Source organism: Scleropages formosus, chromosome 21 (genome assembly GCF_900964775.1).
Source record: "Scleropages formosus chromosome 21, fSclFor1.1, whole genome shotgun sequence".
Lineage (NCBI taxonomy): Eukaryota > Metazoa > Chordata > Actinopteri > Osteoglossiformes > Osteoglossidae > Scleropages > Scleropages formosus.
In genome coordinates, this window is record NC_041826.1 from 19,548,871 (window position 1) to 19,570,644 (window position 21,774).

A 21,774-nucleotide genomic window follows, 5' to 3' on the forward strand; every position below is an offset into this window, starting at 1 on the left:
CCCCAGATGAAGTTATCATCCATTTGCCATTTAGCCAACACCTTTAACCAAAGTGATTTACAACTGTTTACCAATTTAAATTGAAAGTTGTTTGCACTAGAGGAGTTCAGAATAAGACAGTGGGAGGAATGGGATTAGAATAGACAACTTTTAGGTTACAAGTCATTATTTGTAACTGTTAGACTATTGGCTGTCCAATTATAAGAAAACACAGCTGCAAAGTAACTGCTGAAATAACTAACAACTGAAATGGAGCAGTCAGTTGTTATGCTCCAAATGTAAAACCCTGTATGGTTTGTTACATTCTCTAAACTTCCTTTACTTAGTTAGGCAATATGGTTGGAAAATGGTTTGCCTAGGTCATTAAAATTAGACAGGAGGAAGCACTGGCTTGAATACAAGGCATGTCACATGTTGACTGCGGCTCACAAAATTTCTAATTTAGATATTCACTTTTAACCACTTGTGCTGGTCAGGGTCATAGCAGTTCAGATCCAATCTGTTACAATTACTGGGGACAAGGTGAGGCATATACCCTGGGTATGATGTTAGTCTATTACATGATAGCCAGCCACACAAACACAAAAAGCATTTGAGTGACCGGTTCACCTGAACCGCATGGCGTTGCACTTGGAGGAAACCCATCCAGACAAATGGGGAACATGCAAACACAGATTCAGCTGGATTCAAACCTATGTCTGAATAGCCAAGGCACTAGGAGACAGCAGGCCTACCATAGCACTTATTATTTTATTTAGAGATTTAAGTGATGTTCCATTACTTATGCTGACATTGATACAGTCCATCTGCAGAACAACGAACACTGGAACAAAAGATTTTGTAACAGTCAAACAATGTATTTTATTAATTTTTTTGTCCTACTGATATAATGCCCTCATTGTATATTTATTTAGGGACAGCTGGTAGCCCTCTGGTTAGTTCACAAGTTTGAATCCCACCTGTAGTATTCTTGAGCAAGGTACTTACCCTGAATTGCTCCAGCAAAATTACCCAGCTGGTATAAATAGGTAAATAACTGTAGGTAGATCAATATTGTATGTCACTTTGGAGAAAAAGGTCTGCTAAATGAATAAATGTAAAAATAAATGAGAAAAATTAAGTAAAAAAACACAAAATAAGCATTAAAAACATAAAAGTATAAATGCATACATATGTACATAGGCACATGCTTGCGTGTGAGTGCACTGAAACATTTTCGCTTTCAGGAGAGTCATGTCTATTCATCATTCACAGCTCGCATGATGTACCAGCCAATCAGAGCAAGCCTAGCACATGGCCCCGGTTCAGTACCTGCCTCTTCCAAAGTTTGCTAAACAGGCTATTCTTATGCATGTGTTTTTAAGCATTCGTTATATACTCTTCGTTTCTTGAGTTGCATAGTTTTTCCCAGGAACACACATTTTACATATTTATTAACAGTTTAATATAAAACATTGTGCATACACATACTATATGTATATTGTATACCTATACACTACATGTTTGCACAATGTTTTATCATATTAAAACGTTAATATTTCATATAAGTACATTTTTTCCTTTACAAATGTACTACAGTTGTCAGTACCTTTATATAATTTGTAAAAATGAAAACGAGTGCATAAAATCTTAGAAATTAGTGTTCATTTAAAAATTTTACACATTTGTCATGAACTCTTTTTGCTCAGTTTTGTATAGAAAATACTGCTTTGTTATTTCAGTAGATATAGTTCCTTTTTGTATAAACTGTTTTCATTTTGTTTTACATTTCCTCCAGAGCTTGGCAGAGAATGCAGAGGATGCAGATTTATACCATGATTACAACGCATCTTTGCAGGTAAGGACAGGACAGATCAACAGTTTGTTGTTTAATTGTGTACTAAATGCTTTATCCTATATCATTCATGTAGAATAATTCTAGAATTTTACAAGTCATATATTTCTATGGAACCAACTGAGATTAAGTATATTGCCCCCCAAGGTAACGAAGTATAAATGTATAAAATGGTTAAAATGCTCTAAGTCGCTTAACATTCTAAGTCATTTTGGAGAAAAGTGTATACTAAATTAATAAATGTAAATATAAAACTAAATTACTTAAAATAAATTGCATGCAAGTTCTTATGGTGGAATGAGGGAGGTTGTAAGAGTGGTCATAATGACTGCATCAATTGTAACTCTAATCTGAACATTTCCTTTCTATTTACTTACCGGGTTTTCATGTATAAATCACTGACTACTGTACATTCCTTAGTTTGATTACTTCAACTCAGTGCTGGTGAACACAATGGATGAAGATGGAAACTATGTAGAGCTGGGCAAGGAGTTCATCCTTGAAGAAAATGAACATTTCAACAATCTCCCAGTCAACACATCCCTGAGTAATATACAGGTTCCCACTAACGTTTACAACAAAGGTGAGGCAGGATAAAACAACTATTCTGGCAAGCTTTCTGAAACGCTAATCTTCATTGACTCAGAGTTGAGGTGACTAGTACAAGGTTTTTTTGAACAAGGCATTTATTCAACAATCTGTTTATGTGGCAAAAATAAATACATTTTTTCAGTACCATTTTCATTGCGTGGCCAATGTATTTTACAAGTTTCTTCTTTCACATTGTGTGTCTGCCTGTCTCAGTGAGCATTTGTTATTACTCTTATTACATACGGCATTGAGGTTTCCTGTGATATAGGTTCCTAAATGCAACCTGTATCGCAAAAAAAATAAATCTAAAATGTGATTTGAAGTAAGATGTTCTTTCACCATTTGGATTACATCCATACAAGAAATTACATGGAAACATACAGGCATATGTGAATCTGTCTGTGGATTAGACACCTGCCCACAATCCTCTGCATTTGTTGTGAGTGGCAAACAATGAGGGTGATTTTTAAGGTTAGGGTACCCCGTCAACTTCATTCATGTTTGGCCAGTTTTTTAAAAACCATCCTGCTGCAACCAAACTTCAAACTCTTAATGATGCTACACTTTACAGTTAATTTGGGAGTGACCATGTGGTGTAATGTCAATGTTATTTGTCTGTTGTTGCAAAGACCAAGGGGGGTATGGTGGCGCAGTGGGTTGGACTGGGTCCTACTCTCCAGTGGGTCTGAGGTTCGAGTCCCACTTGGGGTGCCTTGTGGCGGACTGGCGTCCCGTCCTGGGTGTGTCCCCTCCCCCTCTGGCCTTACGCCCTGCGTTGCCGGGTGGGCTCTGGTTCCCCGCGACCCTGTATGGGACAAGCGGTTCAGAAAATCTGTGTGTGTGCATGTGCGCGCAAACACCAAGTGAATCTGAACATTGTTTCTTTACTGATTTTATTAATGGTTCCATCAGTAGTCTGTTTCATTTTTTTCCCTTGAAGAATTTAATTTTTCTGTCTTTCATTCTCTCTCAATCTGAATTTCCCTCTATCCAAAGATCCTGACATCCTCAATGGAGTATACATGTCAGAAGCTTTGAATGAGGTCTTTGTTGAGAACTTCGAGAAGGACCCCACCCTTACCTGGCAGTTTTTCGGCAGTTCCACTGGCTTTTTCAGAATCTACCCAGGTACCCTCAGACACACTGTCTGCCTAGTGGAGAAGTAGCAGGCTGATCCATATGCACTGCATCTCAAGTCCACCCATTTTTCAGGTCGAATACAGCTGACATTCAGCACGGAATTATCTACAGTGGCCACAGTTTAATGTGTTCTACAATGCTGGCACTGTGCATTTTCAATCTGAAGGAATATGAGGTGCAGAAAAGCATGGCTAGTCAGCGGGCCAAGTCAGCATGAGGATGACTGGCAGCAGGTGTGGTGAGGGGCAATTAGCAGGGAAGAGTGACTCAGCTTGCCTAAAATTGACTTAGAGACCATCCATCAGCGTGGCACAAACTGCAGAGACCCTGAAAATCAGGGAGGTTAATTAGGTTTGCATGCTGGCCATGTCAGCTAGATTGAGGGAGGCTCCCTAGGGGGCTCGGGTTGTACAGCATCTTAGCCTTTGAGCAGTCTTTACTCTCACACCTATAATAATTTCACCAAGGGAAGCCAATGGCATCACATATGGAATAACATCAGTGTGCTGCTGTTTTTTTCTACATTTTCATTAATGTAATTGATAGCAGTAATATGACTGTTAATTACAAACTATTACAATTGTATTGAGTTAACAATATAATAATTGTTCAATTTAAGGGATAAAATGGACCCCAGACGCAAATGGCGTCATCTCCTTTGACTGTAGGAATCGAAACTGGTGAGTCTTTATCACTTGGTTTAAGTCCCATTCCTGATTATCAGTAGTCCAGTGTACAGTGCTGCTTGAAAGTATGTGAATCCTATAGGGATGGTCATTATTGTTGTATAGAATATTAAAATAAACTTATAAAATCAAAATCTTAAAGTGAACTCATAAAATTAACAAATGACTATTACCCACCTGTTTCCACTTACCTACTTGGTTTATTCAATGCAACTTGGGGTTCATTTATTTTTGCACCTGTACTACTTCTGTTTTTCTACTACTGTATGTACTGTACCCCTAATCAAGCATATGGAATTGGTAGTTATACAGCTGTTATCTCAGATGGTTTATCTCTGATTAAATTGTGATTTTTGTGCTAAAACTAAGGGACAGAAGGTGTTCACATACATTCAAGCAGCATTGCAAATAATCTTTCAGGGGATTGAAGTCAGTAAGTTCACACTCCAATACTTTACACGTTAAAGGATTGGTAGTGTACGTTAGTTGTCATTAGGCAAGCAGACGTCTGCGTTACAGCAGATGCCTGGCGTGCTCCAAATGAGATTAACTTCAGGGATACTCAAGTATGTGGAGCATGTCAGCAGTGGCACAGACAGTAATTCTTGATCCAGGAAGCACTTTATTCTAAGTCATAAGCCATTAGCTGCTTGTTAGCTAAGTCACTAGGCCACAAGGCGGATAAAATGGGGCAAGTGCTACCATTAAAAGCAAAAGCATGTTAAGATTCCGTAAGTGGTGTTTCATTTAACCAAAAAATAATTTGTTTTAGTTAAAACTACCTTGGTCATATTTGATAAATGTAGTGTATGCTTTTGCTTCAGTGCTTCCATTGATACTGCTGTTCTCAAATGTATTAAATGTAATGAGGGCTCATGCTGGACTGGCTATGTGATGATGCACTCTCACTCATGCAGGTACATTCAGGCAGCCACCTCACCCAAGGACCTGGTGATTGTTGTTGATATCAGTGGCAGCATGAAGGGACTGCGTCTCACCATTGCCAAGCACACCATCAACACCATCCTCGACACTCTAGGGGAAAATGACTTTGTCAACATCATTGCAGTGAGTGCACCTCTCTTGCCTCTTTAGGTTTCTTCACAGCTGAATTAGCTATTACACTAAGGTTCTATGTGATGTAGTTTGACTAATGTACACTGTAAGACCTTCTTCTGTGTTTCATCTCTCCAGTACAGTGACTATGTCCATTATGTGGAGCCCTGCTTCAAAGGCACTCTAGTACAGGCCGATCTGGACAATCGTGAGGTAATACAATTGTCTAATTAATTTATAGGCTTGGAGCCAGCGATGGCTGAACCTCAAAGTCTGGATAGCTCAGAATGTCAGCTGACAGCTGAATTAGGAAGCATAGGGCAATTACAGTGGGGCAGAAGCAGTCAGTGCACAGGGTGTGGGTTACACTGTCTAATCCCACCTTCCTGGCCACGCCCAGTGTCTGTGTGAGTGCATGTGTGAACATCAACCTATCATGAGGAACCACATCTGAGTCACTCAGTCAGCCCTGTGACTTATTTTGCATCTGGCAGGTGGGATCAACTTTACAGTCACAGGATTCACTAAAAATTTGGATTTTTTTTTTCAAAAGGTTGCTGGGAAACTTACCCATATGGTTCAGATTGGCTGTGCCTTGCTAACTGACAGAGGGTTTTCTTAAATATCCTTCAAAATAAAGATGCCAGGCTTAGTCACTCCTGGTATCAGTAACTCTGCTTGTCAAGTCCAAGTGTCCATCGCTTGTGGCAATGATGTTTCCTGACTGTAACTTTTGTCACAAATGATTGGGTTCTGCAATCAGCCGCTTTAGGTGGGTCCAGACAAATAGGCCGGATTAGCTGTGTGGCAGCCACCCTCATCATGCCAATTTCTGCCTGTACATTTACATTCATTTAGCAGACGTTTTTTTCCAAAGTGATGTAAATCTCAGAGGATGCAATTTCTGCATTACATTAGGAGAAAGAGAGACATAGTTGCAGACATGTGATTCTTAAGTAAAGTTAGTGTGTTTCCACTATATACACCAATGTTCACATGAGTAGCTGCAAAAAACTCAGAATAGACAATTCCTGATCACAAGCATTTATGTACAATACAAGAGTAGTGGCTGTGTAATGTGGCAGCTCTGTAGAAACATGGAAAACATCTGTCTGTTACTCAGTAAGGTGAGCTGGCTTTTCTAGTAAAGAGAACTCTTTTTACATGGTGCAGAATATTAAAGGCAGACTTGTATCTTTAAAGGAGAATATTTAATAGGATTCAAGTCTTAAAGCAAAAGGTATTTTATTTTAATTATAAAATTATCTTACTGTGTGAGGTAAATCATGTATGAAGAGTGACACCAGTTTTTTTCCTCTACAAGTATACTACAGGGCTGACAAGGTCTTTAAATTAGCATTAGTAATATGCAGGTGCTTAGTGCTGCAGTATCCAAGGCAAATCTGTGGCCCTAAAATTTCATGTGTATTTTGACCAAACAGTAAGCCATATAAATGTTTTTCTTTCTAGAGTGTAATACTCACTTTTAGGCAAAATAAGGAAATATTAGGGTGTAGCCGTGTATTTTAAATGGCTCTTGGTATCCAGTGCTACGTAGTAATACAGTGGGTGATTAGCTGTCTTCTTGACGTTGTTGCTGGGCTGTGTGATTTGTCTGATTGTGTGCTCTGTCCATGGTGCTGATTCTGTGCTCTGTATGTGGTGCTTATCAGTCACTTTTTTTTTGCCTAAGCACTTCAAGCTGTTGGTGGATGAACTCCATGCCAAGGGGGAGGGAAAGGTGAAAAAGGCTTTGAAGGAGTCTTTCCGTATTTTGAATGAGGTGTGTGTCTCTTGCCTCTACAGCAGTTAGTCTATGGCAGAGGCCTTCAACCTTGGTCCTGAAAACCCCTGCGTGTGCTCATTCTTATTGCAGCTTACTTAATCTAAGTTGGCAAGGTTTAGCTAGTAGTTATTTGTATGCTTCAAATCATTTTAAATCTAATAACTGGAGTACTCTATATACTTGTTTAATTTTTTTGACCGTTGCTACTTAAGCAGAACTGAATAAGTTAGAAATGTAGCTCACTTTTGATGACTTAATCCCTTAGTTACTTGATTCACAACAAAGTACTTTGTAAGCACTGTAATAATTGTGTAACTGAAATAATGGCCCTTGTGTAATTCAGCTTGAAAAATCTTTTTTATATATTCACTGCAAATATTCTATTAATACCATGAAATTTACCACAACAAAAAAGATATTGATGTGTAATTGGTTTCTGTCACCAATATTTGGAATCTGCACTGAAAAACAGAATAATCAGTAATTAAGAACCAGAACAAAAACCAACACATGCACATTATTCAGGCCAGTTACTTGAACTTTTATTCTAAACATGAAGCAGTTTTCATTATGGGGAGGCAATGGTCTCATTCCCTGTCATGTTTTCCAGGCAACAGCAAATGGTCAGGGCAGCCTTTGCAATCAAGCAATCATGCTCATTACAGATGGTGCCATGGAGGACTTCCAACAAGTGTTCGAGGACTACAATTGGCCAGAAAAAAGGGTCTGAATACTGATCTTAGAAAATGAACATTGCCATGGGTCCAATGGCAGGATTTCAGTCATATAATTATTCTGTCAAATTTTAACTAGTGTTAATGACCATCTGACTGACTGTCTCCAATTTAGGACTGTGTCTTCCAGTAATGTGACAAAGAGCCTATAGAAGTACTTTTGATACTGTATTGTTCTCAATCTTCCTTTCATTGCAATGTGTGTGGCAAAATTATTTTCTTTGCCTTTGACTATATGTGTATTTTTTTCTTATGCTTTTAAACGTCTTGATGCTATTAATGTGCTAAACTGTTATTACTGACTTTGTTTCTGTTAGATATTATGTCACTCATGATCATGATAGCTACTGATGCTTTCCTGAATGTCCTAGTGTTAAAGTTTTGAAATCCATATCTAATTGACTTTTAGGTACGTGTATTTACTTACCTGATTGGCCGGGAAATGACCTTTGCAGACAACGTCAAGTGGATTGCCTGCAACAACAAAGGTAAACAAAGGTTCCGCAGCTCTGTTGTACTCTTTTCTTGGCTAAATGGTATAGAGAATTCTCTTACGGTTTTATCACATTGTGTTTGATGCAACAAAGGGTTTTATTATTTACTCAGACTGTAGAAACTAGAGTGTAAAAAATCTGAGATTCTGTTTTGCTCATTTGTACTCATATAGGCTGTATTAGTTTGTTGTTTTCTTTCTGGTGCTGCTGCAGAAATCTTGATGTGTGTATTTATTAATATATAATATAGTATGTGGTATATACTATATTAATCCTATTTAGAAATTCTGGTGCAATTAACAGTCTTTTGCATTGAAAACATGAGAAACAGTTATTGGGGAGGTGTTCTGTCACCTAGTGGACATTCGGGGTCCTTCAGCAATATGTTTTAAACAATTATTTTCAACAGTTCCAAGTTTTATAAAGTAATATTTTGTAACTGTGTAGTCAAACATATACTGAGCTCAACTAAAACTGACCAAGAAAAAAAATTACAGAATTTTAAACATAATTTTATTGAACTGATGCCTTTCACCTTGGTGACTGCAAGTCACTTTTGACAAAATTATCAATTCAATTACTACTATTGCAGTTGTACATGCTAATAATAATCATTGAAAACTAGTGGATGGCTGCATTTCAGTGGTGTGTTTGTCTGTCTTTGCTCTGCAGGTTATTACACTCATATTTCAACATTAGCTGATGTGCAAGAAAATGTCATGGAGTACCTGCACGTCCTGAGCCGGCCAATGGTCATAAACCATGACCATGACATCATATGGACCGAAGCATACATGGACAGTGTGGTGAGCTAGGCAACTTTATTCGTACTGTAATCAGTAGACACAAGGAGTCCACTTCATGCTTGTCAGATCATATCAACCATGAGTGACCACTTACCTATTTGACATTGTTTTATCACTCTAATTTCCTCCCTCATTTCCACTTATATTCTGTGTCTGATGTTTGTTTAATGTTCTCACTTTATGTGCATTTTTGATTTTTCTGCCATATGTCTGGCAGCACTGGATGGCTGTCTGTAATGTTCTTCCCCACATTTGGTTAGCACTCATCTTCTGTCTCTGTCTGAGCTTTCCATTGTTTTTGTCACATGACCTTCCCCGCTGACCTCCTGTCTGCATCTTATGTCACCTGTCACTCACTGACGACAGCTTCCCAACACAGCAGAGGTAAACTCAATCACAGCTACCCAGGCTGAGTCTTCCAGCCTTGGAGTGTAGTGGTGCCCCCTGTAGGTACAACAGATGTACAGAGGATTTGCTTTAAATAGTATGTGTTTGTTTCATAGAGTCTGGTTTCAAAAAATGTCTCTTAGATTTTACATGGCTTTTTTTTTTTTTTTTTTTTTTTTTTTAAAGAAAAAAAGAGGATTCTATCTAACTGTACTGTCTTCTAACCTACCCACAGCTGTTCAACACACAAGCACAGAGCCTGCTGCTAATGACCACTGTGGCCATGCCTGTCTTCAGCAAGAAGAATGAAACGGTGGGTGAAGAGGCATTAGCTCACAATAGAGCCTCAGACCTGTTGCCCTGTTTTCATTCTCTAGCACAATTATTTCAATTAACTCACTCGGCTTGCATAGTTACTGATGAACACAGTAATATAGTTTCCATAGAGTAATTCAGGTTTCAACCTTGTGGCCAAGCAGCTGTCTTGTGTGTCTCTGGAGACTCTGGTTACCCTACATGTTTTTTTTTTTTTTCTTTGTATGTGTTCAGCGATCTCACGGTATTCTCCTGGGAGTGGTGGGGACAGACGTTCCACTTAGGGAACTCATGAAGCTGGCCCCCCGTTACAAGGTTCCACATCTCACTGTTTACTCTTTTGCTTTTATTACAGAAAAATATAGTCATGTTAAACCATTTTTGTGAACTGCTAATAGTAAATGAGGTGTGTGTTTTGTCATTTCTTTTCATGTTTCCTTTTCACTTAAATTTTCCAGCTTGGAGTACATGGCTACGCCTTCCTGAACACCAACAATGGCTATATCCTCTCTCATCCTGACCTCCGACCACTGGTAAAACCATCTAGGTTTCTCTAACACAGTAAAGATAGTGCAAACTGTTACACATGTTTCAGATAGGTCAGCTGTGTAAAGCTGAGGGATGATTGACCTTCTTTTTGACCTTTGTCCTGTGGCCCTCTTCTACTTGTAGTACAAGGAAGGAAAGAAGCTGAAACCAAAACCTAACTACAACAGTGTGGACCTGTCTGAGGTGGAGTGGGAGGACACTGATGAAATTGTGAGTGTGAGGAGGAGACCCACAGATACACATCAGTAAAGTGTGTGTGTGTGTGTGTGTGTGTATGCACATACACACAGGCATACTTGAACTCATCAATATGTTCATACATAAATATACCTTTCACACATACACACACATTGACAGATAGCAATTGGTTGGTGATTAGATCATTGTCTGCCCACACTAATTAGAACTGGTCCAGATTTCCAGTGGGTGAGTGGGTGTTTGATTTTGGGGATACAATAAATTCTTTGTTATATAAACATGTACTTGTTAAATTAGTGGAGAGAAATGTGGTCACAGAGAGATGCTGCTGCAATGTTTCTCTGATTTCTGTGCCTATGTGGAGATATTCATCATCCATGGTGTGTGGGCCATAGTTTGGTTTTATTTCTCTACAGGAACATTGAACTGTAGCAAGAGACCATGCTAGTGTACGACCCTTAAGGTGAAACAGCTGTTGACGTTCTTCCCACTTGCCTTTTTGATAGAAAATGTATTGTTTTATTGTTGTGCCTGTATTTGTATACTTGCATTTGTTACCATATTGTGTGTGTGTGTGTGTGTGTGTGTGTGTGTGTGTGTGTGTGTGTGTGTGTGTGTGTGTGCTGGCTACCCAGCTGAGGACAGCCATGGTGAAAGGTGAGACAGGCTCGCTATCCCTGGATGTGAGAGCCACAGTGGAGAAAGGGGTAAGTGACCCATCCCACTACAGTCTCCTTCCATCAGGTATCTACAGGGCTGCAGTAACTTGGGTGTCTGGGGAATGGATTTTTCTATTATTTAATCACGAACAAGAATTTGTGTGTAAATCTTTAAATCAAAGTGGAGAATTAAAACCCTGAACGGCACAGTGTTACACTGGTCTTTTCTTTTTTCTAACAGAGGAGGGTTCTTTTTCTGAAAAATGACTATTTCTACACTTCCATCAATGAAACTCCATTCAGGTATCGTAGTTCTGCAGTGTATCAAACATTTATAAAAGCCAAAATGCACAAATGCAATTTATAAAACATTTTCAGCCATACATTACTGCCCTGGGATTTCATGTCTATCACTTAGCTCTGTTTACAATGTGCAATCCCCAATATTTTCCACTTATACGTTATGTGTTTGCAGCCTGGGCATAGTTCTGACACGAGGCCATGGGAAATACATCTTGCTGGGCAATGTGTCCATAGAGGAAGGTATGTCTGCGGCCTTCAGCTCAATGCAACTGTATCGTGATGACTGCCAGCAGGCATTCATTGTCACCCACATCCTTGCTTGTAGTTGGTTTAATCCTGTTAAAGAGCCTGAATTTGTAGCCATAAGGTTACAGGATCAAGTCTTACTGTATTTAGTGTTCCATACCTCTGCTAGCCATTGATTATGATGTCTCCCCTACCCCACAGGCCTCCATGACCTGATGCAGCCTGATGTCACTTTGTCTCATGAATGGTGAGTTACTGGTGGTTCTTTTTGTGTATGTCTGGGAAGGTTTCCGTCTGCAGCATAGGGCTAGAATAAAAAGAATAATTATCACTAAAAGGCATGGTTGAATGCATATAGTAATCATGTGGCATTAAGGTAGGTTAAAAATGTGGGAACAAATTTCGTTATCTAAAATAGCTTACTCACATTATAACAGTATCTTTGGGAGCTGTTTTGTGCTTGTTCTATTACCAAGCGTACTACTCTTGGGTTGTAAAAGTGAAAGAGAAGCTGCAAGTGCCCTCTTCAGCAGACCTCCACTCCATGTAGTTTCTCTTATGTGTCATCACAGGGAGTACTTCATGGTACTCCCGATTGGCGAGTGGAGGTACCCACCTGGAGAGCTGGTTTTCCCAGCCAAATTAATTTCTAACCCATGAATTTTCTGCAGGACTTACTGCGAGACTGATATTGACCCGCAACACCGCAAATACACCCAGCTGCAGGCTGTCATCCGCTACCTGACAGGGAAGGAACCAGATCTAGAATGTGAGTTTGTGAACTTTTTTTTTTTTTTTTTTTTTTGAGAAAATCACACTGAGGGCTGTGGTGTAATGCTTGTGATTGTTGTGACTGTATCCTAGGTGATGAAGAACTTTTGCAAGAAGTCCTTTTTGATGCTGTGGTAACTGCCCCATTGGAAGCTTATTGGACAGCATTATTGCTCAATGAGACTGGGTACTTTAAAAAAAATGTTGTTAATCAGTTTCATACGTTGTGTGTTCTGTACCTAGAAAATTAATTGGCTCTAACGTATCTTCACCCCCTGTCTTTGGCTTCAGTGTGGAGGAAGGCATAGAGACATCATTCCTAGGGACACGAGCAGGCCTCATGCGTATCACCAGATTTGTTGGCACAGAGAAGAGAGTTGCAAAGTGAGTGACATCATAATACATTTGTTTCTTGGCAGATACATCCTAATCACTGCACCACCTGCTACCCAAGAATGACAAAATATCTAGCAGTAATTCTTGTGTTTTGGCATAACTACTTCCTTTTTGCTACATTGTAAGCTGCCTCGGAATATAGGCACTCTAGACAGGAGAAACGTGACATACTTCAGCAAACTACAAACAAGCAAAATTAACAGCTGTAATGTTTATGTATATTTCCTGTAGTAGTTATTGTTTTTAACAAAACAATCACATGTATTGCAATCCTGTTTCATGCCAAGAAACTGCAAGAACAACTCAGCAAGACACTTTCGATTTAAAGGTTAATCTCCTTATTCAGTCGAGCAGCATTATTGCATGCAATAAGCAATTTGAAATATCTTCAGCAAAAATGGGTAAATGTTTTAGGCTTGTACACCATAGAAGTATAATCTCCACATGTACAGATACTAAAACCCAGTAATATTGTGATATTGTAAACACAAGCCAATAGCAAACTGACCAGTAGAACATAATCATTGTATCTGGCTCAGTTTGGCAATGTACTGCTGAAGTATGCAATTTCATAGCTTTAACAGAACAAAACAGGAAAATACCTTGGGTGTTCATAGGATAGAAAGGAACAGCATGGCCAAATGAATCAATGTCATATCCTATGTTTGGGACACTGACTGAAAAACATCCCAAAATGAACAAAAAACTGTGTCCTGAGATAACTGGTACAGTTTCAGCTAAGCCTTAAGCAACTTTAGCTGGGACTTTAAAATTGTTACATTTTACATTATTCCACACATGCAACACTGAGGACTGATAAGGTAGCTTAATTTCAGGCATTCTGTATCAGCTGTCCCAACACTCATTAGCCATTCATTCTTTTCCAGGTAGGCAACCTGGAATGAGTGCTGAGGGGCCATATTTACACACTCTTTACACATGGACTGCTAATTAACTCCACAGATGGGACCTGAAAGTAGTGCCAGACACATTTATCCATAGTTACCCAGCAGCCCACCTTAGTGACTTGCACAGTGGTATCAGCTACTACAGACAGGAGGTACCACAGTAGTTATCTGTAAGTTAAGATGTTTGGGATATGTGTCCTTTAAGCAACTGAGAAAGCACTATTAATACTACTTTTAATTAACAGATTAATTAAAGTAAGCAAGCTTCATAGCCTTACTTAATTAAACTAGCCTGGTAATAAAGTAATCACAATACAGCAGGGGCAGCTGGTAGCATAGTGGGTAGAGCTGCCTCCTGCACTTGAAGGACCAGTGTTTGAATTTCACCTATTGATGTAGTACCCTTGAGCAAGGTACTACAATTAAGGTACCCTTAATTGCTCTGGTACTAAGTACCAGGCTATATTATGTGAACCGCTTGTGTCCCTTAGTTTTACCAAAAAGTCATTTATTCAGAACTAGTCTTTCTCATCACATATAGGTGTGTAATTACCAATTTCATGTTTTGGTTTACTGGAAATGATGTCTGTATTAGGAAAAACAGAAGTAGTGCTGGTGCAAAAATAAGTGAACCCCCAAGTTAGACTGATTAAACCAAGTAGGTCAGTAGAATCAGGTGTGTAAAACATGATCATTTTGGAAGTTTAAGATTTACAGCTAAATAAATAACAATACACACACACACATTTTCAGAACCGCTTGTCCCATACGGGGTCACGGGGAACCGGAGCCTACCCGGTAACACAGGGCGCAAGGCCGGAGGGGGAGGGGACACACCCAGGACGGGACGCCAGTCCGTCGCAAGGCACCCCAAGCAGGACTCGAACCCCAGACCCACCGGAGAGCAGGACTGTGGTCCAACCCACTGCGCCACCGCACCCCCATTAAATAACAATACTGTATAAGGAAAATATAAGCACGGGTAGTGCTATGTTCTGGGAAAAGATCCTGAGATGTGCTGATGTATCCACAAAATTAAGATTGAAATGCTTCTTGCATAGGAGGTGTGGTGGCGCGGTGGGTTGGACCACAGTCCTGCTCTCCGGTGGGTCTGGGGTTCGAGTCCTGCTTGGGGTGCCTTGCGACGGACTGGCGTCCTGTCCTGGGTGTGTCCCCTCCGGCCTTATGCCCTGTGTTACCGGGTTGGCTCCCTTTCCCTGTGACCCTGTATGGGATGAGCGGTTCTGAAAGTGTGTGTGTGTGTGTGCTTCTTGCATTAGCATTTTCTATAGCGCTATATGGATATGAAAGATGGAGTTTTCAAAAACAAGATCAGAAAATTTTGCTTTTAAATTGTGGTGCTGGATGAGCAGTTTAAGGATACAGTAGATAGCCAGGAAAATGTTTGGATCAAGCCAAAACTTTTCATTAGAAAACCTAAGTTTCATCATTTGAGCATCATATTCTGAACACGTACAAAGATTTGATTCTGTCAAAAAGACTTTAATCCTTGCAAAAGTGAAGGAAAACAACCTACAGGATGATGAGAAACCAAATAAATGAGCTCAGTCACAGCAACAGTGGACACACCCCTGTCAACACTAAGGACACACGTTTCTGGAGGCACTGTATGTTGTTGACAACTTGATAGGCAATCTCTGTCTTACAAAATAATATTAAGGACAGTAAATAATAAATTTCAAATAGCCTAGCTTCCTCTACCAATGCAGCTGTCAGGTTATTGCAGAACTGTGATCCATACACATTTATTTTCAACTAGAATGTGTGCTAAAAACATTGTAGGTGACTCTTGCTGCATGGAACTCTGTTTAAACAATGTCTTCAGAAACAGCAATCGCAGTACTGGTTGCTTATGGATGAACTCATGGACAGTCATCTCTTCACACGTTGCTCGGGGCCGAGGGCCAGGGGCCAGTGGCATTGCCAAAGCAGCACTGCTCTGAGCTGTTAGTGCCCCACTGTGGCTGTTAACTGTCCACCTTGTCTAATCTGATTACATATATCCCATTATGCCACTATCCTCCTGTGAGTTGGGAACAGTTGACCCTAATGGGCCTGCCGAGACTGTAATCTGAGTGAGGAAATTAATGGTTGTTATCAGGCCACTCCTGAAGAAATGGGTAAGCTCTTGATGCTACAGAGTGAGGTTCAGGTCATCTGTCATGAATGGGTTATTGTTAGTGTGGATTCATTCATGGTGTAGAACCCTGATTCTAGGAGCTGTAGATGGGGTTAACTGAAACTGCATGCTAATACAAATTATATATTGTACAAATTGTACAAATTGTATATTTCATGTTTAACGCAAAGTATGGCTGAGGAAGAAAATGGCACTAATAATGTGGGTAAAAATAACCTGTGCTTAATATTTGGCTAAAAACAGACTTGGTGTTAATGAGAAAACAAAGCTTTTCTATAGTATTGGTCACTGGAGATGTAATACAAAAAGTAAACTTACAGTGAGCCTTTAAGTTATGCTGTTAGCCAATTGATCTTGCCTCCCCCTTTCTCCCCGTGATTTTCTGGCTCTTCAGGAAGTTCCTGACCAATTCAGACAAGGAGAGTATCTTCACCATGGACCATTTTCCCTTGTGGTATCGTCGGGCAGCAGAGAACCCCCCTGGCAACTTCCTCTTCTACATTCCCAGAGAGGACACCCGAGGTACCAGCCAGCAAATCCCTTCATGGCAGTCACCATGGTAACAGTGGTGGTGCTGCCTTGCTGTAGACATCCTGTAATTTCATAATAGTAACTATATTCTGCACAGCTATAATCCTTAAGACACAAGAGGATCTTGTGATATATTCAGTGCTTTGTTAATTTAACTCATTAATACAGTGCATTTCTGTCTTGGTGTGTCAGCTCTGTGTACCCTGTTCATAAAGGGCACTGAAAGGGTTCCAACTCTCCTCAGATGTTTTCAAGGACTATGAGTACGACTATAATGATTCCCTCAGAACAGAGGACCTTGAGCAGGAGTACAAGGACGGTATTTAAGCAGCTCCACTGGTGCTGTAGCATGCTCTTGCATCTCTGCATAGGCCTACACTCTTTGCACTACCTCATGGCTACGCTGCATGGCCCAGCTGTTATCATCTCAAGCTTCTGATACAGGAGTCACTTATCTACCTGTCAGGCAACTGCAGGTTTAGAGACGGAGAAGGGATGTCTTGCTTTGAAGTCTCCAAGTTGCTGCTTTATGGGTGTGGACATACAGACACAAAAGATTTATCAGCCTCTTCACTCCACTCTGTATTCATATCTTAGCCAGGTTTACAACCCTCCACGTACAGTCTTGAGCGTACAGCATGGGTGTTCCATTGTATTTCATACCTGGTGTCTTGTTAAAAAATCCTTGTCCAGTCTCTGCTTTATCATATCTTCATTCCTGTCTTTCTTAGCCATTATTCAGTATTCTTCTCTATGAAGCTCAGCAGTTATGTGCCTTGCTCACAAGACACCCGTGAAAACTTATGTGCCTCAATACAAATCCTTGGAGTAATCCTGTTGACAAAATCAGTTTGAGACTTCTTCAGAATCAGTCCCATCACAGGGGCAACATGGTGATAGCTACCATATCATTTCTTTGCTGTTCATCACACCATGCATTCTTTGTGAGAATTGATGTGTTTCAGAGCCATGGAGGCATAGGTAATGTCTAATGTCACCTAGAAGTTTCTCATCATTAGCAACACTGCTTAAGATTCCCAAGAGTTCCCAGTAATCAACAGTGGATTATTATATTATTACATTCTAAAGCAGTAGTTTCAAACTCAAAGTACCCTAACTTTTTTGCTTCAAGAAAGCATTACAGGCCTACATTTTCAGAACAAATCAGAGTAACCATGTAACACTTGTTTCTGGTCAGTTACAATGACTCTGGAATACTGTATTACCAGGTTGTTCCCTGTGAGAATGCTCTTCACAATTATGTGGATTCATAAATGGAGCTCCCTGAAAATATCCCTGCCTATGAGCCCGAATGACCCTTAATTGTCTTTACCTCGTGTCTTAGGCTGAAATATATATAGCACAGAGTCAGTTGGTACACATAGTTTGTCCTGTGATCAAACTTCTGTCTCTTCTCAACAGATGGAAAGATAGTCATTGCCAGTACTGTCGTGACCGTGACAGTCAACAAGAAGGTGGCTGTTGCTGCAGGTAAGGCACCCTATGGGTCAGATTCCGCTCCTGACACTGCTGTCAGCCATATTTTCAAGTTACATTTGTCCTGTAAACTCACTGTTTCTGTGTGGAGTGCTGGCTACATTATGCAATGTATTCCTCTTGCCCATGTATGGCAGTTATTTTAATGAAGAAATAGTTAAGTTTCAGAAATACAGCTGTGACATCCACTTGTCTTTTTGCATTCAATTATGTAGGCTTTTGAGAACACAAAATGGTGAATTGTGTGCAAGCTTTCTGATTGAATTGTTGAAGCATGCAAGGGTGTGCCAGGTTTTGGGAGCAACCAGTTGCAGAACAGTGGGGGGTGGGTTTACATGACTTTTTCTTTCCTGTAATGATAAAATATGCAAACCAAATGACATAATACACACACACACACATCGTCTGAACCGCTTGTCCCATATGGGGTCGCGGGGAACCGGAGCCTACCCGGCAATACAGGGCGTAAGGCCGGAGGGGGAGGGGACACACCCAGGACGGGACGCCAGTCCGCCGCAAGGCACCCCAAGCAGGACTCAAACCCCAGACCCACCAAAGAGCAGGACCCGGTCCAACCCACTGTGCCACCGCGCCCCCCTCAAATGACATAATAATGCCGTCTAATCAAGCAAATGTACAGTATGTCTGTTCAGATGCAGTATACAGGAAACAAAAAGAACCCAAACTGTCACAAAGCAAGATACACACACACACACACACACACACACACAATCATCTGAACCACTTGTCCCATACAGGGTTGCGGGGAGCCGGAGCCTAACCTGGCAACACAGGGCGTAAGGCTGTAGGGAGGGGGGACATACCCAGGACGGGACGCCAGTCCGTCACAAGGCACCCCAAGCCGGACTCGAACCCCAGACCCACCAGAGAGCAGGACCAGGTCCAACCCACTGCACCCCCACAAAGCAAGATATATAACATATTATATACTGTATATATATATAATATTACACACACACACAATGTCCACAACCGCTTGTCCTGTGCAAGGTCGGGGCAAACGGGAGCCTAACTCAGCAACACAAGGCCAAAGGGGGAAGGGGACACACTCCGCGGCAGACGGGCATCCCATGCGAAGCACCCCAAGCAGGATTTGAACGACAGACCCGCGATACAATGAGCTCTGGCTAAACCCCCTGTGCCATCACACCCCCCCCCCCTTATATCCATACAATACAGTGCTGTGAAAAAAGTATTTGCCCCCCCCCCCTCCCCCATATTTGTCACAGTTAAATGATTGAGATCATCAAACAAATTTTAATATTACACAAAGATAACTCGAGTAAATACAAAATTCAGTTTTAAATGATGATTTCATTTATTAAGGGAAAAAAGCTGTCCAAATCTATCTGGCCCTATGTGAAAAAGCAATTGCCCCCCCCCCCCCCTTTTTGGAAAGCTGAGTTAAATTTCACTTGCCACACCCAGGCCTGATTACTGCCAGACCTGTTGAATCAAGAAATCACTTAAACAGAACCTGTCTGACAAAGTGAAGCATGCTAAAAGATCTCAAAAAGCAACACATCATGCTGCGATCTAAAGAAATTTAAGAACAGATGAGAAACAAAGTAATTGACATGTATCAGTCTGGAAAGGGTTACAAAGCCATTTCTAAGGCTTTGGGACTCCAGCGAACCATAGTGAGAGCCATTATCCACAAATGGAGAAAACTTGGAACAGTGGTGAACCTTCCCAGGAGTGGCCGGCCTACCAAAATTACTCCAAGAGCGCAACGACAACTCATCCAGGAGCTCATAAAAGAACCCAGAACAACATCTAAAGAACTGCAGGCCTCATTTGCCTTAGTTAAGGTCAGTGTTCATGATTCAACAGTAAGAAAGAGACTGGGCAAAAATGGCATCCATGGGAGAGTTCCAAGGCAAAAGCCACTGCTGACCAAAACGAACACAAAGGCTCGTCTCACATTTGCCAAACATCTTGATTATCCCCAAGACTTTTGGGCAAATATTCTGTGGACTGATGAGAGAAAAGTTGAACTTTTTGGAAGGTGTGCGTCCCGTTACATCTGGTGTAAAACTAACAGTCAAACATGGTGGTGGTAGTGTGATGGTCTGGGGCTGCTTTGCAGCTTCAGGACCTGGACGACTTGCCATAATTGATGGAACCATGAATTCTGCGCTCTACCAGAAAATCCTGAAGGAGAATGTCCGGCCATCAGTTCGCAATCTCAAGCTCAAGCGCACTTGGGTTATGCAGCAGGACACACACACACCAGCAAGTCCACCTCTGAATGGCTCCAAAATTAAGGTTTTGGAGTGGCCTAGTCAAAGTCCGGACTTAAATCCGATTGAGATGCTGTGGCATGACCTTAAACAGGCCGTTCATGCTCGAAAACCCTCCAATGTGGCTGAATTAAAACAATTCTGCAAAGAAGAGTGGGCCAAAATTCCTCCACAGCGATGTGAAAGACTCATTGCCAGTTATCGCAAACGCTTGATTGCAGTTGTTGCCGCCAAGGGTGGCACAACCAGTTATTAGGTTTAGGGGGCAATTACTTTTTCACATAGGGCCAGGTAGGTTTGAACAGCTTTTTTCCCTAAATAAATGAAAACATCATTTAAAAACTGCATTTTGTATTTACTCGGGTTATGTTTGTGTAATATTAAAATTTGTTTGATGATCTCAAACATTTAACTGTGACAAATATGCAAAAAAATAAGGAAGGGGCAAATACTTTTTCACAGCACTGTATCTACTATTATATTACAATATATTTTTTTCAAGATTGTATACACCTGGGAATTTATAAAGGCAATTAAGAATAGGTACCTTTTATAAAAGGTTCAAAAGCAAATACCCTCCTGGGAGCTATACCTAGGTTGGCTTTTTGTCACTCTTTCATGCCTCATACCCTAGTATCACACATAATGGTGCCAAAAAGCTACCAACTATGGATTAATTAAAAGGGGCCTCTAACAGAGAGGAAGATTTCAGATGCAACATAGAAATCAAGGAGTGACACAGGTTGTTGGGTTGGGGTTAGCAATGAGCTGTAATTGGGAGATGGCAAAATCTGCATTATACTCCTGAGCAAGGTCAGCACAATGTTAACCCGAAGTCATGACTGAACTTACCCTTCATCTCTGCACCCCTCACAGCAATGGCTGCATCAGTGCTGAATTTCACACTTTGACTCTGGGTTGTGGCTGTGTGATGGATATAGATACGAATGACAGAGAAAGGTGTGTATGATAGATTGAGTTGTTGAAACTTTGGGTGAAGCAGCAAATGATATATATGTCTGATTATGGGAGAATGTGATCAACTTTAAATGTGCTGCAGACTACATTTTTTTAGTAGTAACTTCAAGTAAAGTGGTATAATTTGCAATGTGTTATTACCTTTCAGTTGTAGCTATAAAATACATCTCTTAAAAATTTAATTGCAGGCTATAATTTTCTAATTCTATGTGTAATTATACCTGTAGGGGGGAAGATATGAACTGTCATTAGTCTCACTTGTAGACAACCTGTAATTCTTCTGCTCATTACTGTCTGTCTGTGGACAAAATAGAGAGTGTCAAGCACATGTGTGTAGGTCCACCGAAACAGTGTTTTAAGGAGGGGGGGCAACACTATAAGAGACCTATTTCTGTGGTTCACTAGGGTTCAGAAAAGGCCTCTTGCTTTCTATAACAGCGTGGTTGTAGTGAGCCCAGCTGTCATCTGCAGTTCTGTGCAAAGT

General features: G+C 40.6%; 1 protein-coding gene across 1 annotated transcript in view; it reads left to right on the plus strand.

Moving 5' to 3' along the window:
* cacna2d4a (calcium channel, voltage-dependent, alpha 2/delta subunit 4a) overlaps positions 1-21,774 on the plus strand; it is an 85,339-nt gene that overhangs the window by 14,015 nt on the left and 49,550 nt on the right. Inside the window, exons 4-28 of the mRNA XM_029247497.1 lie at positions 1,778-1,837; positions 2,255-2,417; positions 3,422-3,553; positions 4,185-4,245; positions 5,169-5,319; positions 5,446-5,520; positions 7,001-7,090; positions 7,704-7,817; positions 8,237-8,315; positions 8,994-9,127; positions 9,494-9,511; positions 9,750-9,827; positions 10,064-10,144; positions 10,288-10,362; positions 10,502-10,588; positions 11,212-11,283; positions 11,477-11,538; positions 11,711-11,778; positions 11,986-12,031; positions 12,456-12,553; positions 12,649-12,742; positions 12,847-12,939; positions 16,415-16,542; positions 16,796-16,870; positions 17,974-18,042. Of these exons, the coding sequence (XP_029103330.1) occupies positions 1,778-1,837; positions 2,255-2,417; positions 3,422-3,553; positions 4,185-4,245; positions 5,169-5,319; positions 5,446-5,520; positions 7,001-7,090; positions 7,704-7,817; positions 8,237-8,315; positions 8,994-9,127; positions 9,494-9,511; positions 9,750-9,827; positions 10,064-10,144; positions 10,288-10,362; positions 10,502-10,588; positions 11,212-11,283; positions 11,477-11,538; positions 11,711-11,778; positions 11,986-12,031; positions 12,456-12,553; positions 12,649-12,742; positions 12,847-12,939; positions 16,415-16,542; positions 16,796-16,870; positions 17,974-18,042 (2,203 nt within the window). The remainder of the gene's footprint in view (positions 1-1,777; positions 1,838-2,254; positions 2,418-3,421; positions 3,554-4,184; positions 4,246-5,168; positions 5,320-5,445; positions 5,521-7,000; positions 7,091-7,703; positions 7,818-8,236; positions 8,316-8,993; positions 9,128-9,493; positions 9,512-9,749; positions 9,828-10,063; positions 10,145-10,287; positions 10,363-10,501; positions 10,589-11,211; positions 11,284-11,476; positions 11,539-11,710; positions 11,779-11,985; positions 12,032-12,455; positions 12,554-12,648; positions 12,743-12,846; positions 12,940-16,414; positions 16,543-16,795; positions 16,871-17,973; positions 18,043-21,774) is intronic.